At 37.5% G+C, this 23,714-nt stretch overlaps 1 protein-coding gene across 1 annotated transcript in view; it reads right to left on the reverse strand.

The window, feature by feature from the left end:
• Window positions 1-7,263, reverse strand: part of LOC149011313 (pre-mRNA-splicing factor ATP-dependent RNA helicase DEAH10-like) — a 44,587-nt gene extending 37,324 nt beyond the window's left edge. Inside the window, exons 1-2 of the mRNA XM_089161806.1 lie at window positions 6,982-7,263; window positions 6,858-6,904 (exon numbers count right to left, since the gene is read on the reverse strand). Of these exons, the coding sequence (XP_089017932.1) occupies window positions 6,858-6,904; window positions 6,982-7,073 (139 nt within the window). The 5' untranslated portion in view covers window positions 7,074-7,263. The remainder of the gene's footprint in view (window positions 1-6,857; window positions 6,905-6,981) is intronic.
• Between the last annotated feature and the right edge of the window lie 16,451 nt (window positions 7,264-23,714).

Genomic DNA, 23,714 nt, shown 5'->3' on the forward strand with positions numbered 1-23,714 from the left:
CATGTTCCTTCTTCTTCTCATCAATTGCTTTCTGTTCATCAATTTGCTACTGATAACAAAGTATTTTTTGAATTTCATCCAACCTGTTTTCATATTAAGGAGCAATCCTCGGGTCGCCTCCTCCTCACAGGTCCTTTTGAGAATGGTGTTTACATTTTGCCTACTGTTTTTCGGTCTCCTACTGCTCTTACTGCTGTTCGGGTATCTCCTGACATATGGCATTTACGTTTTGGACATGCTAGTTTTAAGACAGTTCGTCGGTTGATTTCCTCTTTTAATCTTCCTACTGTAAACACTATTAATGGAACTGTTCCTGGTACTGTTTGTTCTTCTTGTCGGCCCTTTCTTTTAATACTTGTCACTAGGCATTCCAGCTCACTTCAATTAATCTTTTCTTCTTTTAATACTTGTAGTTACTCATTCGGTTCTCGGTATTACATTGCTTTTGTTGATGACTATACTCGTTTCACATGGATGTATACTATTACACACAAGTCTGATGCTCTTCATGTTTTTAAAATTTTCAAACAGTTTGTTGAAAATCAGTTCTCTACTACCATTAAATCTTTTCAGTCTGATTGGGTGGAGAATTTCAGGGTTTTAAATCATACCTTCAATCTTGTGGGATATCCCATCGTGTTACTTGTCCTTATACTTCTAAACAAAATGGCCGAGTTGAACGAAAACATCGGCAAATAGCTGAAATGGGTTTAGCAATGTTAGCTCATTCTGGACTGCCCATGTCTTTTTTGTGTGATGCTTTTGGGGCTGCTGTTTTTCTTTTAAACAGACTACCTACTGCTGCTCTTGCTTTTGATACTCCTTATCATAAACTTTTTGCCAAGTATCCTGATTATTTGTTCCTTCGTGTCTTTGGTTGTTGTTGTTTTCCTAACATGCAACCTTTCAATCGTCATAAACTTGATTTTCGTTCTGTTCCTTGTGTTTTTATTGGGTATAGTGTTTCTCATCATGGGTACAAATGTTATAATCCTACCACTGGTAAGACCATTATTTCCCGTCATGTTGTTTTTGATGAACACTTATTTCCTTTTGCTCTTCTTCTTCTTCTCCTTCTATTTCTTCTTCTTCTTCTATGTTCATTACATCCTCCTTGTCTTCTTCTCTATCTCTTGCTCCTTGCCCTTTGAGTTTTGGAATCCTTGGCTCTAATCCTTTATTAGAGAGATCTACTAATGGTTCTAGTATAGCTGGTGTTTCAGCTTCATTTGATACAACACCTATAGCACCCTGCTGGTCCAGCTCTTGAACCTAATGCACCTGCTGTTTCAGCTCTTGATTCTAATGCATCTGCTGGTCCAGCTCTCTCTTCTGCTCTGGTTTATGAAGGTTCTTCACCTACTACTGATCGTTTGGTGTCACATGATGTTTCTGCACCCTGTTTGCCTGATAATAGGCTCTCTAATATTTTGGTTGATAAAACTTCTGATTTCTTGGCTGCTAATGGGTCTCCAACAGTTTTAATGGATGATGGGCCTAATACAACAGCTTTAATGGATAATGGGCCTAATACAACCACTATAATGGATAATGGGCCTCCTTCAACCGTTTTAATGAAAAATGGGCTTATCACCACAGATTTGCTTACTAACGGGCTCTCATCAGAGTTACAGCCCCCATCATCATCAAATTTACTTGTACCGGCTAATGGGCCTACTTCAGTTTGTTTAATTGATAATGAGCCTTCTACATCTGTTTTGGGTACTACTAATGACTTGTCTATGGATAAACATAATTCATCTGTTATTGGACCATCTCGTATTCATTCCATGACAACACGGTCTCAAGATGGGACTCGGATCCCAAGGGTCCCTAAGAGTCTTCTTGCTACTCGGTATCCCTTACCAATTGCCTTACTCTCTATTGGCCCTCTAGAGAGTGAACCTACATGTTTTTCCCAGGCCTCCAAACATCATGAGTGGCGTCAAGCTATGGAGCCGAGTTTAATGCTTTATTGACTAAACAAACATGGGTTCTTACATCTCCTCCACCTGATCATCATATTATTGGTTGTAAATGGCTTTATCGTATTAAGCGTCGTTCCGATGGCACTATTGAACGTTATAAGGCTCGTCTTGTTGCAAAAGGCTATACTCAAGAATATGGTCTTGATTATGATGAGACCTTTAGTCCGGTTGTCAAGCCTACCACTATTCGCATTTTGCTTTCCCTTGTGGTTTATAGGCAATGGTTCATTCGCCAACTTGATGTCAATAATGCGTTTTTGCATGGCCATCTTTCAGAGGATGTTTATATGCATCAACCTCCTAGCTAAACTGATTCTCAGCGCCCTGATTTTTGTGCAAGCTTCAACGTTCTTTATATGGATTGAAACAGGCACCTAGTGCTTGGTTTCAACGCCTTAGTACATGCCTCATTCATCTCGGTTTTATGGGCTCCAACACAGATTTGTCCTTATTTTATTGCCATCGCTCAAGTGGACCGTTGTTTCTTCTTGTCTATGTTGATGACATCCTCATCATTGGTCCTTCATCTTTGGATATCAACACGCTACTGTCTACTTTATCCTTGGAATTTGCCCTCAAAGACTTAGGTCATGCTCGATTTTTCCTTGGTGTTGAGCTTATTCCAATGGGTGATGGTCTTCTTCTTTCCCAACAGCGTTACATTAGTGATTTATTGGCTCGAGCTGATTTGTCTACCGCCAAACCCATTGCAACTCCTATGGCCCCCTCTACTCATTTGTCTTTTGATGGGCCACATTTTCCTGATCCAGCTCTTTATAGAAGTCTTGTTGGGACACTTCAGTATGTGACACTTACTAGGCCCGACCTCTCTTATTCTGTAAATAAGTTGTGTCAATTCATGGCTCAACCCACTGAGGCCCATTGGACTGCTTTAAAACGCTTGTTGTGTTATTTAAAGGGTACTATTCTTCTTTGTTTACATCTCACACCGTCCACAACTTTTGTTCTTGAGGCATACTCGGATGCCGATTGGGCTGGATGTCCCATGGATCGCAAATCACAGGGTGGTTATCTTGTCTATCTTGGGGGTAATCTTGTTTCATGGCAATCTCACAAACAATCTACTGTTGCATGCTCCAGTACGGAAAGTGAATATCGTGCTCTTGCTCTTGCCACTACGGAGTTAACTTGGATACAATCTCTTCTTACTGAGTTGGGTCTTTCTTCTTCGAGCCCTCCTGTTCTATGGTGTGATAACATCGGCACCACTTACTTATAGGCCAATCCGGTCTTTTATGCTCGCACGAAACATATTGAGGTTGATTTTCACTTTGTTCATGATTAGGTTACTAAAAATGATTTGGTGGTTCGGTATGTTTCCACTGTTGAGCAACTTGCCGATATTCTCACCAAGGGACTTTCTACTCCTCGTTTTCGTTATCTTCGCTCCAAACTCAAGGTTCATGAAGGACCCTTGACTTTGCGGGAGGGTGTTAGGGAGTAATATGTAAATATTCCTTTTGTTACTATGTCCCTTGTCTTTTCCTTGTATTTACTTCTATATATGTAACCACAACAGTAAATACAATTCAAGGAATTCATTCAATCGGTTATGATTTCCTTAACACAGAGAGGGGTTTGGGTGGGGCTTTACGGCTGAATAGGCTTTGAAATAGGCTAGGAAGGAACAGGTGATGGTTTGGTTGAGTTTTAGTAAAAAGGTAAAAATTCTCGAATAGAAGGATTCAGAGAGAACTGGCCGAGATGGATTTTGGGGAACTTAGAGTTTACTGTTTGGTCTGAAACTTGAATCAAATCAGGGTTTGATTCCCAAGAGACATTCACAACATTTTGAAGCAGATCCAGCCCCTAACTATGGCCCTCAGACTTGCTGCCTTAGTGATGCAATCCTAGGATCGCCAAGATCAGTATGGAGGATAAACAAAGCAGAAAATAAAGGATAAAGAAAGTGGTGTCATTCTTCAAGATGATGAATAGCTCTCTAAGGCTACAAACAAGGAATCTTCAAGGTCCCACATCAACTAAGACATGAGCAAAAATTGATTCTTCCATTAGCTCCATTCATAAGCAGCCACAATGTCTTAAATATAAAGAAAATTAAGAAAATACATATTAGGTAAGTTAATAACACAACCTTTTTGTTTAAGGTTAAAAATAAAAAATAAAAAACACTAATGACTTAATTAAATGGGTAGCAAATATGCTAGATACTTAAATAGGTGGCCAGAAATATGCTAGTTATTTGAATTGATGGGTAGTAAATATATTATATTAGTTACTTATATGGATGAATAGTAAATATACTAATAATTTACATAGATGGGAACCAAAATATTTTGTCCAAGCTTGGATGATGTCAACGCACTTTCCAAGCTTGGATAATGTCAATGCAAGATTGTATCACTTAGCAAATCAGGTGAAGGCATTAAGCGCATAGGCATGCCCTACTTAGTGTTTTTTATTTGGTGTTAGTAACTTCAGTGGGCAGTTAAGTAATTCTACCAAAATTTGAATCAGGGTTAGCAAGGTCACTTAGGTCATCAGTCTTTAATTTCAAATAAAACCCACAACCTGGGGCCTGTAGTTCTTGTAGAAGTCTAATTATAAAGACCTAGTTAGTAGCTATTTTATTTACTAGTACAAGTCTGATACCAAGTCATAACTTCTATAGAATTTATTTTCTAAGCCTAAGCTTATGTAAAGCACCCCCCCCCCCCCCAAAAAAAAAAAAAAAAAAGTGGCGCCCCTGGTCAATTGGAGTAGATACCAGTTCAATGCTAGTAAGATTCAAGCTATTCAGCTCCGTTTATGTGTTTGCTTTCCTGTGTCCTTAAGAATAGTGATTTAGCTTTGGTAAGGAACCTCCAAAATGCATGCGTTTGGGTTTCTTGTGGAGACAAGCAACGATCCTTTATTGGCTGTGGATTTCAGCCTGCATGCAAGCCATTCCAGCTCCACAGCATAAATCAAGGGTCTGGCATCCAAGCAGCAGCCAGCTATACCCATCCCCTTCTTCTCTTCCCCTTTATTTTCTATTCAAGACCCCCCATTCAGTCCCTTCTCTATTATCACAAACCCAAGACTAGCTTGGGTCCTTTTGACTAACATCATTGACTCTTACATGAACGCCCCCTCATGAGATACCTTATTATAATCTAATTTGCATTAAAATACTTACATAACTTAAATAAATAGATGATAAATAGATGGACTAAACTATCCTACTTGGCTGACCCTTACTCACCCAAAAGTTATTGGACTGTAAGAATTCTTTTTAGGGGAGAAAAAAAACAGTTTAAGTATAGACAGAGAGTTTGCTGCTGGACACCAATGTGCCATTTTATTTTCCACTTGATGTAGGTCATGGAACCTAAATCGTGTTCATTTAGTGATGCCATTGAAAACACACCCAGAGTATGGACATTTTGGCCATTGTGTAATGTAATTGAACACCTAAGTTTCCAGCTTTTGTCAGCATGGAACTTCTAAAACTTTTTCTTTTGGTGAGACGGGTGTTAAAGGAAAGGGGATCAAGAGTAAAACAAGTATAGGTAGGCCCTTTTTTGGGTGGTTGGTCTGTGGATGGGTGTTGGGGAGTAATTAGATCAAGACGAAATATTGAGATAAATGTAAAATCCTTATGCAAGTGATTCCTTTTCTCTAAATGCTGCTGGCAGTGAAAGGAAAACTCAAAGAATATTTGAGGTTAAGGAGGGTAACTTGCTTGTGATATGCAAACCTGCCTCCTTTAGAGTATACTGGACTACTAGGTACTGGACAGCTTTGGCTATAATTTTACTTTTTTTTTTTTTTTTTGGGTTGGGGGGTTGAATTATTATACTTTTCTTTGTTCTATTTAAATATGCATTATACACTTCTGCAGTGCCTTCCTGAGAAATTGATAAATAGCTGGCCAACAAATTGGAAGGCCTGTTTAGATTAATGATGGACTGAGGAAAAGGTTGACAAAGCACTGATAAAGTCATATTCTTTCTCCAGATGAAATAAAGTTGACCCCCAATGAGTGCTCTCACCCATCGCCCCCGGGGCACCCCAGCCCTCCTATTAATGCAAATAGGTGCTTTAAGACTCACTGATGCACCAACTCAATGACTTAAACAGTTAAACCACACGAGACGCCTGTATTTGTGCAGCCGCCAGGATTGTGCCACGTAAGTCCAATTGGATCTGACAGGTACATTAAAAAGGTGGGGGTGTACTTGTAATTCTTAGCTTCTTATTTTACATTTACTCATTATTTTCATTGGAATAACTTGGGATCGTAGTTGTACTTGGGACATCACAATATTGACATATGAAGGTACAAGAAAATTTTCTTTCAAAGAAGTTGCCACTCAGAAAGACCCTAGTCTTCACTTACACTGATATCACCATACCATATAAGTCTTTGATGATCAAAAGCATGTGTAAATCCACTTGTTTAAGTGTTTGAGCACAATCCCACTAATTAATTGAATAAACATAATCTTTACCAAATAAATAAACAAACATAATTTAGAAGCCTCTTTGAATTACAGTTTAGTATTTTTTTAACCATTAATCATAAAACTACATTTAAAAGATAAGATGGTTCCCTACACCGATAATGTGGGGAGAATCTCCCAAGCCGCATGAATCAAAGTGTCGGATGCAGTTTCATCTGGGAATCCACATGGTCAGGGAAGATACAGTATGTCAATAAGGAATCACATAGTCAGCACATGGGAGGGTGTGGGAAAACATCCCCACATTGTTGGGTTGGGAATTTGTTTCCATCAAAGAAGTTGAAAACCACTATCGGAATCAAAGCAACTAAGTAAGGAGCCCTACACCTGGAAACTCAATGCCACTTATAGTGAAACTTTTAAACAAAATTATAATAAATACCTTCTGCAATGGGTAGAGATTTCCTCTGTCGCAAGAGTTTTTGCTTCCTGAATAACCAAAAACAATCTTCACATTCTCCACTAAAAATTATAATAAGGAGGGCAGAGGAGAAAAAGAAACCCACCTTGTAGCCTTGTTGTCATTTTTAGCAATCCTCCCATTGAATTGTTGGTTCTTCGAGAGATTCTTGTTTCCTGGGTCTGCCAAGGAAGGCATCTTCAACCAATATGTAGCTTTGCTATGGTTTGCTGCTGCAGAAAATAAAAGAAGAAAATCGGGGCGGAATCAAATTTCCTCCACTGGTATCCTTAAATACACTTGGGTGTAGATAGAATTACAATAACACTCCCCCTGCCCCCACACATTCTTCTTTTCTGAACTAAAATCAGATATGAACCACCATACTGTCAAGAAGTGATAGGACTCAAGTCATGCATTAAGAACTAAATAATAGAAAGTTGAGGTTTGTTGATAATTGCTTCCTAAATTACCCTTTTCTGGTTTGATTGGCCAATATGTGAGCCACCCTCCTATCCTGTCGTAGAATAGTTGCACTCCTAGTTAATGATAATGAAAACGGAAAAGAGAAGGGGTGAAGGATGGCATTCAGGACGGTCATGTTCAGTGGCAGACCCAGGATTCAATAGTGGGGGGGGGGGGGGCCAAGAATAGTTAATGATAATGAAAACGGAAAAGAGAAGGGGTGAAGGATGGCATTCAGGACGGTCATGTTCGGTGGCGGACCCAGGATTCAATAGTGGGGGGGCAAAGAATGAAAGCCAGTAACCTTCCTATTTGGGGTCCCACCGCTAAATTATTTTATTAAATTAAAGAATAGACCCACATATATTTTGTGGGGCCCACACTTATTTGAAAAAATGATGAATTATTGATAATGATATATTTTTTTTCGACAAAATATACGTAAAATTAAAGCAACAATATAAAAAAAAATATACACATGACTTCAACCCTAAAAAGTTAAATGCAAACCAAAATTTTCTTTGATAGGAGATGTAAACCAAAATTTTTTTTTAGATAAGAGATGCAAATCAATGGTAATTAGTTACCTACTAACTATAGACATTTTATTCACAATATAAAATCAAATAACAAAAATTGCAGAAGAAATAAAGAAACATAGAATATAAAATCAAATTAAAAAGAATAACAAAAGAAAAAAAAACAATAAATAAATTGAGAAAGAGAAAGAGACTTAATTTTGGAGTAGATTTTTTTCCAAATTTTCTTAAGCCACGCTTATAGAAAGGGAAGAGAATAAATAGGAAAAAAAGAGGATAGAGAAGAGGAGATAAGAGAATAAATAGGGATTGAAGAGTTAGTTTTTAATTAAAATAACATTTTGATTTTTGAATACCTAATAAGATTTTTTTTTTCAAAAATTTCCTTTAACCCACGTTTATAGAAACAGGAGAGAATAAATAGAAAGAAAAGATGAGAGAGAAGAGAGGGGAGAATAAATAGGGATTGATGAATTATTTTTTTATTATGAATGACATTTATACCCGTCATTTTACCTTTAAAAATTGTTCACAATATTGGGGGGGCAAATAGTGACATTTCACATGTGGGAAGAGAAAAAACCGGAAAAATTAAAGGAATTAGAAGAATATGCATAAAATTTTAAAAAATCCGGGGGGGGGGGGCATGGCCCCCTCCGGCCCCTTCATAGGTCCGCCCCTGGTCATGTTTTAAACATATAAAAAAGTAAAACAGTACAATAAAAAAAAAATACAGTCAAATACGTCAAGAACAGCAAAAGAAAAAAAACAAACAATATGTATTTTAGACATTAAATTTGAACAATATGGCACCAAAAGAAGGCAACATACAGGCATAAATTGTTCAACAATTACCTAAGTACCTCAATCTTAGTAAGCTCAGGAACAACAATCATACAAGTATGGATACGAATGCACACGGTAATAAAACAACTCGATGGTAATAATACTTTCCTAAAAGCCAACACAATAAAATATGATTGGGTTGAACAAGGCTGCTCCATAGGCACTAAAGCAGACTGTATCAGAAACATTCACAACCTAATATGAGAGATTTTTGGCACTCATGCATAATGAGATGCTAATTTTTGGTACAATCATGTTCATTATGAGATGGTAAATGAACCAAAAGATTGCTGTAAGTTTGAGCGATCTCTAATGCCTGAACAGTAGAGTTTCCTTTTAGAAGTCATGTAACTAAATGAATGAATGCAAGACTATAAGGGTCGTGAAAGTAACAGCTTCACTAAGTACAATTAATATTGAATATTGGGAAGATTTGGGTGTTTTCCATTGGCTGCGCAGGTGACAGAGGAAACTTTTGAGAAAGTCCTCAAAACTCTGGCACAGTTGGTACTCATGAAACAAATCAAATAGTAAGCTCAGAAGACAACGTGTTAATGATATAACTCGCCATTCATCTAACACTATAAGAAGACTAGCAAAGAGGGGAGTCTTATTAGATTATCAGATTATGATAGGACTCTCCTACAGCCGATGCAAGTGTAACCTCATATAAAACTCTCTTGAGATTAGACTTCATTCCTTACACTTATGAAAGATCTTATTCTAAACAACCACAACCACATCCAAACAAGTTCAGAGACAAATAAAAGCAATCAACATTGTAATAATGAACACTTCAGCTGTGTTTTTTTTTATTAATTACGGTAATGGAGCTTTTGAATTAATTAGCCATCTTTCAGGTCCCCCATCCCCCTTTGTAACATGTAGTGACTAAATGATAATCTTTTAGTGGATAGATGACACGAACCTGTTTTAAACAATCAACCTGAAGTTTTGCCTACTCTTTGAAAGCCTAAATTCGAAATTCATGGAAACACTTCCCAGGTAATCAACAACAGTAACCAGTGCCCTGCAACTATACTCCTTTGTGTTCTCTGCCACCGTATACAAGGATAAACCAATCAACTACTGGTCCGACTGCTTTTAGCCTATAGTTGGTTTCTTTACTGGTCTATTACAATCAAATATCCCTTTGCTATTGGTTTTCAAAACCAGCAAATTGACTATACCAATTGATAGACTGAAATAGGGAGAAAGAATAAGAATACAATTCAAAAATAGATATATGACTACAACATCCTAATATCTAATCACATTTGAGACCGCAAACCAACAAAACGGAGAACAAAAAATCACAACCAAAGTGACAAATTACTCAGATTATTATTTCGAATAATGCATAGATATATGACTGCGATTTCAAGTTTCACCTGAAGATCTCCGGCAGGAAACCCTGAAGTGGCCTTCTTTCCTTGAACGTTGGATACCTGTGGTAGCCTAGCAGGGGGAGTGGGCGCTAGGATTGCAGGAGGAGGAAGAAAGAGCAGAAGCGAGCAGGGGCAAAGAAGAAGAAGAACTAAAGAGAAGAGGAGAAGATTACTACCTACTACTGTAGGAGAAGTCACCGGAGCATTAGCTAAAGAGGAAGAGGAGGCTACGATTCTGCAAGTCGTAGCGAGAGAGACTTGAGTTCCGCCTCTGCAATTTGTATTTCCTTTTTGAAGCTGGGTTTGTTAAGTATCGACATGTACGGCTTGATATGCATCGATACTATTGTCGATACACATCTATAAATACTTTAATAAATATATTTTGTTAAAAAAGAACCAGAGAATATCATCCGATACGTATCATTTTGTATCTTTTATCGGAAGTTAGAGTAACCTAATTTTCTGAAAAGATAAGGGGTTATATGGCAACGATTTTGTGCCAGAATTCCCAATTCGGCACAAAATCCATTTTTTATGCTTCTGTGCCGAATTGGGCAAATTTGGCATAAAATCTATACTGAAATCTTGTATTGTTAGACACAGATGAGCACGTTTCTTTGGCCCATCTTGGCACAGAATCTTGTATGGTATATACAATTTGGCACATAAAATTGGCACCTTTTTTTTAATAAAATAATTAAAAAACTACAATACACGTCAGTTGATACACAATTCACATATAATGTTTCAAGGGATTGGAAGGTTACACGAGCTCAATAGTTGGGCTGGCACAGCAAAGTCATACACACCTCTGAGCGAGATAGAGAGACGAGGTGAGAGACCTTGAGAGCAGAATCTACAACCAAAAGCTCTTCGGTAACCTTGCTCGAACTACAGAGTAGAATCCACAACCAGAGGTCAGGGTAAGCCCTAATTTCACTCCAATCCGAATATAAATTATTGGGGGTCTTCTCGCGACAGATCCTTGAGCGAGACGAGAGAGGGGCAAAGAGACGAGAAAGAGCAGAGAGAGACGACAGAGATTATTTAACGATTAGGGCTGTGAGAGATGACCGTTGAGAGAGACGATAACCAAGAGAGAGTTTTAGAGATGACCGTTGAGAGAGACGATAACCAAGAGAGAGTTTTTTTTTTTTTTTTGATAACCAAGAGAGAGTTTTTTTTTTTTTTTTTTGAACTGAGGTTCATCCGGGTCAGCTTGCGCGCACCACGATTTACTTCCTCGGGGGGAGCTTTATATTAATGCCGCCGAGTGGGTGCGAACCCAAGACCTCCCCTAGGGAAGTTGGGTCTTTAACCACTTTAACATACCACCTTTGGCAGAGTGTTGTGAGAGTTGAAAGATACGAGAGAGATGAGAAGCTTTCAGGGTTATCGTGAAAATTACATCGATAACCCTGATCAGCGTCACGAGCGTCACTTGTGCCCCGCAAAATCGTAGAGAATTATTTTTGTGTCACAGATTTTCTAACACACGATCAAGATCGGACAATTGGATTGATTATACCATTAAAAAACTCAAAACCCATGTTAATGCCCTGTTTTTGTTGACGGTTCGATCCAAATCCTTAAGGCGGTCCGAGTTGGGTGGTTTGAGTGATATTGAGTTGCTTTAAGCCGGTAATAAAAAGAGTATATGTATTTGTAATGGTATTCCATACAATTATAAAATACATTTTAAAAACAACATACCTACAATAACACAAAAACAACGGTTTACATATATTGAATTTTTGAAAAGGAAACGAAGGCGCGAACCAAGGCAAAAGTTTGCAACTCTTCCACAAAGAGGGCTTCTGAAGGCTTCTTCGTTCTCTTTCTATCTCTTCAGTTTCGTAAGCAACTGTTAAAGCAGCGGTTCCTTTTGCAACTCTTCCACAAAGAGGGCTTCTGAAGGCTTCTTCGTTCTCTCTCTCTCTCTCTCTCTCTCTCTCTCTCTCTCTCTCTCTCTCTCTCTCTCTCTCTCTCTCTCTCTCTCTTCAATTTCGTAAACGAGTGTTAAAGCAGCAGTTCGTTATTGGTATTTGTAGTGTCTAGCTCTAAAGCTCAAGGGCGGTTCCTGTTCGGATTCGATTCGTATAGCCTTTGGGTTGTCTATGGTCGTCAAAACCTGCCAGAAATTTAACAACCACCACCAGAAGAGAATCACTCCTTAAGGCACAAGCAGAGCTTCCGTTTGTTGTCGTTCTTGTGGTTTCTCTACTGCTACTTACCCTCTGTTGTCGTGTTCTTCATCTTGCTTCCTTGGTTCACACTTCAGGTATATTATCCTTTAACCAAAGAAAAAGAAAGGGTGGATGAGAAGAGAGAAACAAAACATTCTTATCTTTTATGGATTTGGGTATTTCCAGTATTGATTAATTGTGGAATATGGTTTTGGTAAGCAAGGACATGAATCCGTTTTTGCAATTATAACTTTTGAAGTTGTTTATTTTAGCTTTTGATTGTTTTGGAGTCTTTTTTTTAGTTTAGATGCTTGAGATACTAGATTAGTCCTTCAATGTAGTTCGTCGATTTAGAAGGTGCTGGGAGAGAGGAAGAACGATATAACTTGTGGTTATTGAGTTCAGTAGATCCATGTGTGATCGGATGCAAGGTTCCTGTTATCTCATCGATTTGATTACATATGAGTTCGATGCAATGGGAAATTGTGTTAAAGTGTTGTCATCTCATATGGAAATTTGTCACCTTACATTATTTACTTTAGTTATAATTTGACAATTGATGTTGTCACATCCCCCCAGCCGGTACCCTAACTGGCATACCCGGGAGTGTGATCCATAGCCCCGAAGATCAAGTGTCGAGGAAATCATCCTCCCACATATACAATAACATAATCATAAACAAGGAATAATCAAGGTTTAAATATTACAAACAAAAGATTAAAGTCAAGAAATGAATAAACAAAATAATCAGAGTGCGGAAAATGATACCAGATATCCGAAGATATCAAAAGAAGTAGAGTGAAGCGGAAACTCACTCCACAGATACAACGGAACGTAGCATAAGTCTAAAAGGAATAACAACTTAAACAAAAGAAAAATAAGAAAGAAAACTAAACTAAGAGTCTTCTATTCTATAAATAACATCTTCAAAATAGTGGACTTCGTCAGTCCAACAGAGATGCTCCAACTCCACATTGCCTCTAATCGTAGTACGCAGATTGATCACTTGAGGGATCATCAGAGTAATTTTGATTGTCGCCAACACCTTGCGTGTAGTACGCTTCATTGGCTTGCGCTTCATCGTACTGTCTGTCATAGTAATCAGTACCTGTAGAATAGTCTAACAAAAGATTGTACAAAAAGGAATGAGTTTCGAAAGAAACTCAGTAAGGCAAGTTAACTCATAACAGCATAGATAACATATATCAGAACATAACAAGATGCAATGCAGTATGAAACAAATAATGAATGTATGCATCTAAACTCTATGTATGCTAGTCTCTATGGTAGACATGCTTTAAGTCATAGCACCATACTTCTTTTGGTAGACTAGTCACTCGACTCCAGTTGGTAGTGGGTCCTTCATCCCTCAGGACAATCCATGGCTGGGGGTTAAGTCACCTCTCTCTCACATCACCATTTGGTCTAAGTACTGGCGCATGTCAGGGTAAAACCTAGCCCAATGCAAGTCATCTACTCAGTTATATCCACTCAAGTCTAGATACCTCCATTCTTCACCCCGGGCGATCCTTTCCACTAGAGTCCTAATAGTCCCGGACTAAGGACTCATCAACCCTATTGGTTATCCACATATGGTAAACGGGAAGCTCTCACGTCCCCTCACGGATCATTTCACCGGTCTTGAGCGCCCATGAGCCCAAGTCTAGCCATATGCAACCCTCCAATAAATGGCCCCCACAATATGATTCCCGTCCTCTCATGGGTTGGTTACCGGTCTTGAGCGCCCGTGAATCACACTGCTACCACGGGTCATTCGGTCTCAATACCCTTCTGATTTGGGTTAGATATAACGGGGACATCCTAGCCAAACACTGCTAGACAGCCCTAGGTATGACAACCAATGATTCGGGAAAGCGTCGATGGACATCTTTGGAGAACATCCCGTACTATTCCCTCCGATGTCCAAGGATAGAAGCGTCAAAAGGACACTTCCCAATCCCAAACCAATACTTAATCAAACACATTCTCATATCAATCATGACATACACAACCAACAATTCATCGTACAAAAGAGAATGTAAAAGCATAATCCGATCAAGCAGTAATAAACATCACATATAAGCTTGAATAATGAAAAAGTATACATAAACAAGTGCTACTGTACTTACAGTAGTATATCAGAAGTATAAAGTACAAGAACAGTAGTTAAACTCATAGTTTCAAAAAGTAGAAACCAGAGAGTATGCGATCTATATCATTATGAAATAACTGTCCTTACCTTGATTATCGCCGAAGATAATCCAAAGATCAAAGAGATCAAAGAGAGTAACTCCAAACTTAGCAAATAAACTCCTAACAATCATAGATACAACATTAGGAAAGATGCCTAAAAGATCAGAGAGCAAACTAATCAAATCGGGCGAAAAACGAAGCTACTGACTCCTTTGGTCAAGTGCTTGGTCGAGTGGTCCACTCGACCAAGGAGTCGACCAAGCAAGTCAGTATGGAATTGTACAGACTGCTTTGGCCATAACTTCCTTGTTTGAAGTCGGATTGATCTGAAATTCGAAGGGGCACTTCCTAGGATATATTAGAATCATATGGGAAGATAAAATTATCAAGTCATGGTCAAAAATTGGGTTCTTTATTTAACCCAAGAAATTAGGGTTTCAACCTTTATGGCTCCCCAGGAAAGGTTATGATCACAGGATGAAAGGGAATTAATGATTGGCCAATTATAATAGGAAAATCATAGAAAGATCAGATTTAGATTAACATAAATATTACCCATGAGGTTTCCTCGCATGGGAGGTCACCAAAGTTTTCCAGAAATCAAGCAAGGGTTAGGGTTTCAAGAAAAATATTCAGCTAGGGTTGAGATCATGACGATGATCATAGATCTCAAAGAATCGAAGGAGATCATGGAATAGATGGTTGCAAGATTGCAGCATCTTCTTCCTGATCTCAATCAAGAATAAGATTAAAGAAAAGAAATTCGCAACGTGGAAGCGATTACTAACCTTGAATTGTCAGAACAATGATGAGAGGCTTCAGATCTGCAGAGGAGTTTTCGAAATCACCAGAGAGAGTTTATGAGAGGTGTTCTCACGTTCACAAAGTGTTTAGGAGGCAGCCGTAACAAAGAAACATGAAGTAGGGTTTAAATAAAAGTGAAAAACCCTAAAATTACAAATTCTCGGATTTCATACTCCTTTGGTCGAGTGCTTGGTCGAGTGGTCCACTCGACCAAGGAGTCGACCAAGGCAAACAGTAAGGCCAAGATAGGGAATTGAAGGATCAAATGGGCTTTAAACCTTATGGGCTTTTGCACACACATCAAGTGACATGTCTAGTGTGAGGAAACACCTTCAAACCAAGTCAGATAATACTCCAAGTCCTTCAACTAATCTCATCTTCTTCAAGCTGCAGCTTCCTTTCCAAATCTGCACAGACATCCAAGTATGGAACTCCATCATCAACATCCATGCGTTCAGAGGCAAACACCATGTCTTCTACTGAGATGGCCCATAGTTGGCTTCTTCCTTTACTCCAGGTCTTCGGACCTAAAAACAACCGAGTTACCGGGTCAAGGTCAGGGTCAGGTTAGGGCTGGGTTTCACAGATGTTCTCATTCATTTCCATATGTATTATATATAATTTGATATGAAAGCAAATGACTTCTATAGTTTTGTGGTTTTGGGTCCTCTAACCAGGCCTAAGTCCAATTTAACCCTACTTAACATGTCCTAGGTCTATCTAAGAGTAAATTGGACTTGATGCATGAGTGTGTGGATTTACATGTGTACATGGTGTCCCAAGTGGACTTGGTCCTCTTGATCTTGGTTTGTTCTTGTTCTTGATTTTCAATGATACATAATGTCTTCAAACTTCAAGTCCACATGCTAGTCTTGGGTTACACATTCTTCATGAGTCTTCATTTGAGTGATTCATTTGTTGATCCATTTTGCCTTGTTTCAATTTTATTGAGTTGATTCACTAGGCTTGATCTAATTAAACACAACTTAAATAACCAAGAACATGTGCCACAACTTAAATACTTGTCTGTATTTTAACTTAATAACCAAGAACATGTGCCAAGCATCCACCCACCCACAAGACATCACAAAGAGAGGGAAAGAACCCTCTATTCTTAAAATCAGAATGCTTCAAATTTATAAACCCTAACAAGTTCAACTAGGAACCATCAGCAAAAAAACACGCAACAAATTTAATAAGTATCAAAATGTTCTTATGTATGCTCATGCCATAAGTTTGGACAATTAATTATATTGAATGGGATTTTCATGATAAGTAACTACAAATAAGTACTACAATAGTACTATCACCCTTTCACTTGTCCAGACAAAATGACCCCAACCTTGGAAGCATTGAGTATGCCCACCTACAACATTTCTAGCAACCACGAGGACACACTAGCTTGACAAAGACTGTATGAAAAAACACCATAGCCCTCAACTCTGATAATGGTCCTCGCAGAACAACTCCCTGACTGAAGCTGTTTATTGTTTTGAACCCCATGGTGTAAATTACAAGCACAATGTTAAGATCTAAATCTCGGACACCACCCCCACCCCACCCCCAAACTGATGACAAACCTTGTAGACGAAATCAAAGTATCTCTTGACATTGAAGTTTTGAAAGGGTGCATACAACAGCAGACATTGGTTTCCATCTACTCAACAACACCCAAAGAATATATGGTAACATTTCAATTTGAACTGGTTTGTGAAAGAAGTTTAACAGCTTCTAGTGTTGTCTCATAAACCTATTTGAGTCATACAACTTCAAAGGTTGGAACAGAGACAACAAATTTTACATAAAGTGATGCAGATGTAGATCAATAACAAACAAACATCCAGAAGGCTAAGACGAAATGTTACCTCTTAACTGAACAAATTATCTAAAGAAGAGAGGCAGAGAAGAATAACGAAGTGTTGTTGTGGGTTTATCACAGAAGCTTAAGAATTGAGGGATTTTGAGGGTTTCTTCTTCTTCAAACCTTAAGACCAGTGCGCTGGAACCTTATCTCAAACTAGGGCTTCTTTCTTCTACTTCAAGATTCTTCTTCTCCTTCGATCGGAAAAAAATCAAAATTAGCGACTGAAGCTTTTAGGTTTTCTTCTTCTTCTTCAAGAACGCTAGAACCTCTCAAACTAGGGCTTCTTTTAGGTTTTGCTACTTCAAGGTGCTTCGTCTTCGTCTTCTCCTCTGCGAGCTTTTAGGTTTGCTGATTTTGATTTTGAAATGTTTCAATCGAGCTTTTCACATCTCACCGCTTTTGATTGATTTTGAAAACGTATTCTTGCTTTTGAAATCGTATATACGAAAAGAATTGGATTATCAATCGAACCGCCCAACTTGAACCGCCTTAAGGATTTGGATCGAACCGTTCAGCAAAAACAGGGCTTACACACTTCTTTTGAATTTTTTCAATGGCATTAATTGCGCGCAGACCTCAACAAAATTGCTTGTATCGTAAGCCTACAAAACTAGTACTTATCAGTTGGTGTTGATACTCTAGATCTTGGTTGGATTTTTTCTCTTTTTTTTTTTTTTTTTATATTTTTTTATTATAGAAATATGAGACCGATATGAAATGGAGAGAAGAGACAAGGCAATGAAGGAAAAGTAAAGATAAATGTGGATGAAAAGTATATTTTTGGACATTCAGTACCCTACATTGCATTAAAATATTTTTTTAGACAATACGATTTTGGATTAATATAGATAAACCTAAGCAAATCCCTAAATTAAGTCTAAAAAAAAAGAGATACAAGGTTGGCAAAATTTTAAGGATTTATTTTTTTATACAGAGATAATTAGGAATGGAGATATTACATATGCCGATATGCGTTCTCAACCATTCCACTAACCCTTCATTGGCAATTTTAGGAATTTATTAAATTAAGTTCTTAATTGTATTCTACTTCGGACCCTTGGATAATTAATTTCCATGTGTTTCAATCTTAGATAGAAAATAAGGGAATTGCATGGGGTGAGAATTGTTAAGGATGTGAACAAAAAATTTTAATTAGAATAAAAATAAAGTAATTTTTCTACATAAAAAATCTATAAAACTTTTTCTAAAATATAAATCAAAGTAAATCTTTTTTGAGTAATTTTCATCTGGACCCCCCTGAGGTTTGGTCTATGTCATTTTTAGTCCAAAAAACTGAAACTTTGCATTTGTCTCCCTTGTACAATAGAAAAAGTCAATTTAAGGACAAATTATCACTTCTATAACGAATTTGCCCTTATTCCTTTTTTTAATTTAAATTTTTAAATTTTTAAATTTAAAGGGGTTAAAGTTTATTAATTTACAAAATCAGGCCCTTCTTCATTACCCGATTCCCAAATCCCTGGTTCTACCAATTCTAAATCCTTATTTTCCAAATCCCAGTTGAAGATTAGGAAATGAAAGTTAATGGGTAAATGACTTAGAAAATTGTATTTCGTTCTTTTACTTTTGGGTGTTCAAGCGTTGACAGGTTCAGGTCCAAACCCATTAATTTTCATTTCAAAATCTTCAACTAGGATTTGGAAAATAAGGATTTAGAATTGGTAGAACTAGGGATTTGAGAATCGGGTAATGAATGAGGGTCTAATTTTGTAAATTAATAAACTTTAATCCCTTAAAATGTAAAAATAAAGAAATTTAAATTAAAAAAAGAAAGAAAAGGAATAAGGGCAAATTCATTATAGAAGTGATAATTTGTTCTTAAATTGATTTTTTTTTATAGTACAGGGGAGGCAGATCCAAAGTCTCAGCTTTTTTGAAATAAAAATGATAAAGACCAAACCTCAGGGGGTCCAGATAAAAATTTCCCATCTTTTTTTCCTGCACCGCTATTTCGTTACAACTAGGGCTGCAAGTTTGGCCTTGGTGACCCTAACCCACCCTAAGCCCGCCCTGAGCCCGAATAGGGATTGGGCTAAAGATTCCGGCCCTAAGGGCAGGTTAGGGCCAAAGGCGAACCTTGGATTACTCTCGAGCCCGCCCAGTCCATCCCACCCCATCCTTGATTTTATACCCTGACTCAGACCCTAATTTTGGACATGATTTTAGCCCTGATCTTGGCCTTGATTCTGGCCCTGATATTGGCATTGATCTTGGCCTTGATCTAGGCCCATGATTTTTGCCCTGATCCTGGTCTTGATTTGAGTTTGGACCCTCCACTCATATGGAGAGGAATTAATTCTAATCCACATGGGTGAATACTTGACATGTGTCAAATTTTAAAAACATGATCATGTTTTGTAGAAAATTAGTAAAAATAAATTATACCTTCATTACCAATGTAGTAAGCATCCATTTGATTTTGGCCCTGATCTTTATCCTAATTTTGGCTCTAGTTTTGATGTTAATTTGACCCTGATCATGTACTAGATTTTTACCCTAATCTTCTTATTAACATTAATATAGTTATAAGTCTTGATTTTGACCTTCAATCATTTTGATCATATTTGACTATAAGTTCACTTTTTATATTATTTTTAAGGAAATTTTTATTTTTGGAACTAAGTCATTTTAAGTTCCCAAAAAACATTGACTTTTTTTTTGGGACTAAGGCGAGATAATATATTATAAATAATAAAAACTAGTATATAGAGAATTAATATCTAACAAATTTACACTCCAACTTCTCATTAGGAATATTGACATTTTTCTTTTGCCTCCAATGTGATATTTCAAAAAAACTTATTAAGGACTGATAGCTGTGTTTGTAACTAAAATATCATTTTCTTTAACTATGCAAAAAATACCGATACTAAATTATCATTGATTTACTTGTTAAAAAGGTTTTAAATATGGATTTTTTTTTTTGTTGAATAAGGATATCAATGGGAGAGGTTTTCAATTTCCATCACCAAAGTAATGGAAGAGGTTTTCAATTTCCATCATCAAAGCAATGGGAGACTTTCAGAGCTCAATATAGAATGATGGAGTGTGAATTTATTTATGTTTAAAGCAACACTATCAACTTATTGACTATTTTATCATTTTGTAGGAGCTTGAACCATCTTACATTTATATGAATTTTATTTTTCATTTACTTGTGATACTTTTATGTTTTTTTTTTTAATGGATTTACATTTGAAATTTTTGGTCCAAGGATAGCACAAATTAAGGCTAAGGACAAGGCCAATCAGGGCCAGGGCTAGGGCCAAGATATGATCAATCAGGGCCAATTAGGGTCAGGGCCAGAGACAGGGCCAATCAAGTTAGTGTCACACCCCACCCGCCGGTATCAGTTTCGGCCGACAACCGTGGGTGCGATCCATCACAGGATCCACGGTCTTACCATCAATAGTAATAAATGCAAGAAATAAAAATCAAGAACAAGAGCAAGTTCAAATAATTAATAAAAAAGGATTACATGAGTCCAAAATACTCCAAGAATAAATCAAAGAAAATAATCAAATCAAAGTAGTCAAGTTTCGAAAATTATCGAGTTTAGCGGAAGCAATAAAATAAACTAAATTAGTTTCTTTCCAGTAGCTTTCTCTAAAGCCAAAGTTTTCTTTTCTAAAACAGCAAGATAGGGGGTTCTCTAGTTCTTCTCCAAAGACTTCTCAAAATGCCTAACAATCTGCCTCCTTGTGCCTTCAATGGGTGTTGTAAGCACTCCAAGCATCCACAAGAGGCTTCGTGGAATACATCTCTGTCTCCCACTGTGTGAAATCCAGCTTTAACCTTGACTCAGAAACCTTGTTGTTTGTAGGTCTGAAGACCCGAAGTGAAGGAAGAAGTCAACTATGGGCCATCTCAGTGGAAGACATGGCGTTTGTTGGGAAATGTCATGTCAGCATTTGCCACATCAACCTCCATCAGTTTTGATGATGACAAACACAATCTACTAATGTTTTCATTAAGAGTGTCTTATCTAGCTCATCACTAAAGTGGATCTCGATGCAATGTGACTAGACCAATAACTTATTGGATACTCAAAGCTCAAGTCAAGTCAAGCTATCTTGGACTAAGAACCAAAGTCAAGATGAGTATCAAGTCCGATGCACAAGATCAAGTCGAGATCAAGTCGAAGATCAAGACTTAGGTTGAATTAGGGCTTAGGACACTCTCGCATACACGCATATGTAAATTCATGTATAACATGTAATTCATTTCACTAGACTGACCTAGGACATGTTAGTAAGGTGTATGAGGCTTAGGGTTGACAAAAAAGTCCAAAAACCCAAGCCAAGTCCAAGCCCCAATGTGATTCAGCAAATGTGCACTAGATGGTCGATCGTCTAATGGTCGACCATCTAGTTTGCTGACAGTGATTATAAGTCATAGAACACTAGACAGAATTCCGTCTAGGCTACTTAAGCTAGACAGACGACCGTCTGGGTTGTTCGTCTGGTCCTGGCTTAACTTAAACGGCAAGTTTATAACAGCTAGTTTTTGAGACGGTTGACCGTCTGAGTTTGGAGTAAAATTTCACTGAAATTTTATATCCGTTGGGAGGTTGGGCCAAGCAATTGGAGGACTTCTTTATAAGCCCAACCACCCCCATTTGAGGGGTTCTACCTTGCCAACTGAGCTATTACTTCCTCACAAGTCAAAAAGCAAATACTTGAGTGATCTTGCATTGATTACTAGCCTTCTAACTCCACCCAACTTTGAAGATCATTCAAAAGTTATTAAGCAAACTCCTTGGAGTCAAGCTTGGAGTTATTGAAGGTCATTGGGACTTCTTGTTGATTCATTGCATTTTATTGAAGAATTCATTAATTGCATCACACTCACACAAGGGGTAAAGTGTCAAACTCCTTCTTAGGTAATATCCAACACTTCTTATACTTGTATTAGCTGTTGAATTCTAGTGTAGGTTGATTAGAATTTGGTATTGCGTGCTCTTGCCCGTGAACAAAGATTGCAAAAGGTGCTCTTGCCCTATTTGATAAACAAAGATTGTAAAGGGTACTCTTGCCTCGGAACAAAGATTGTAAGGGTTTGATTCTCTACCCATCGTATTGAAAAAGATTCATTAGTGGAACACTCTTTTGAGGCTAAGAGAGGAGTGGACGTAGATTTGTAAAGTCGAACCACTATAAATTCTTATGTTGTGATTGCTTGTCATTATCGAATTTCAATTTATCTTGCAATTGTAAATAAACTGAAAATTTGGGATAATCCCTAGGTACAACCTAATCACCCCCTCTAAGTTGCACCAACAATTGGTATCAGAGCGGGAGCTCAAATTGAGATTGAAATCAATCTCTAGAAGAGTAAAAGATCATGACATCATCATCCAACCAATTCTCTTCAAGACCCAAAGGACTTAATACCTCTAGGCCTCCATACTTTGATGGAGAAGGGTTTGCCAATTGGAAAACTAGATTTGAAAGACTTTGTATGTACCATTGATATTGATGTTTGGGACATAATTACATGTGGCCCCAATGAGATTACCAAATTCGACAAAGATAGTTATAAAATTCTCAAACTAAAGACCAAATGGGATGGAACTGACAAGGTCAAATCCCAAGCAAACCATAAGGCCAAAATATTTCTACAATGTGCCTTAAGTGAAAAGGTATATAATAGATGTGGTATTTGTAAGAATGCCAAAAAAATATATGAGAAATTGGTGGTTACCTATGAAGGAACCAACCAAATAAAAAAAGATGAATTTTGATGTTTACATGCTTCAATATGAAAACTTTAAAATGTTAGATGATGATAATATAACATCTTTATTTACTAGATTCACTAATATTGTAAACAAATTGCATAGTCTTGGTAAGGATTTCGCAAATGAAGAAGTGACAAGAAGAATCCTACGAGCTCTTCCACATTCATGGAGACTCAAGAAAACTGCAATACAAGAAGTGAGAAATCTAGAGAATATCACACTCGATGAGCTAATGGGATCCCTTCTTGCACATGAGGAAGAGCTTGAAGAAGATAAGAGATATGAAGAAATTCATTCAAAAGAGCCAAAGAAGAAATCAATTGCTCTTAAAAGCTCCATCAAGAAGGATGATGAAAGTGACTCCGATAGTGATATTGCACTTATCACAAGAAAGTTTAAGAAGTTTCTTAAGGGAAGAAAAGGAAGATTTCCACCTAAAGGACAAGGGTCAAAAGAATCTAAAGGTAAAAATTTGTCAAAAGGGAGAACCCCACCCACTAACATTCAAGATGTCATTTGCTTTGAGTGTAGGAAACCGGGGCACTTCAAAACTGAATGTCCTAACAAAGGAAAGAAGAAAGCTTACAAAGTCGAAGTGACCTACACTACAAGCGACGACGAGGAAGAAAATGAGGAATCCGATGAGGAAAAGATCAATTTAGCCTTAATGGCTAAATCGGATGAAGATCAAGACCATGAGGTAAATTCTATATATAATAGTCTTGATTCCATTCATGATAAAAATGAGATAAATGACATTGATGAGGAAGACTTAGTTAGTGGCTTTCAA

Source organism: Hakea prostrata, chromosome 7, assembly GCF_041222555.1.
Source record: "Hakea prostrata isolate BN-2017 chromosome 7, UWA_Hpros_2, whole genome shotgun sequence".
Taxonomy (NCBI): domain Eukaryota; kingdom Viridiplantae; phylum Streptophyta; class Magnoliopsida; order Proteales; family Proteaceae; genus Hakea; species Hakea prostrata.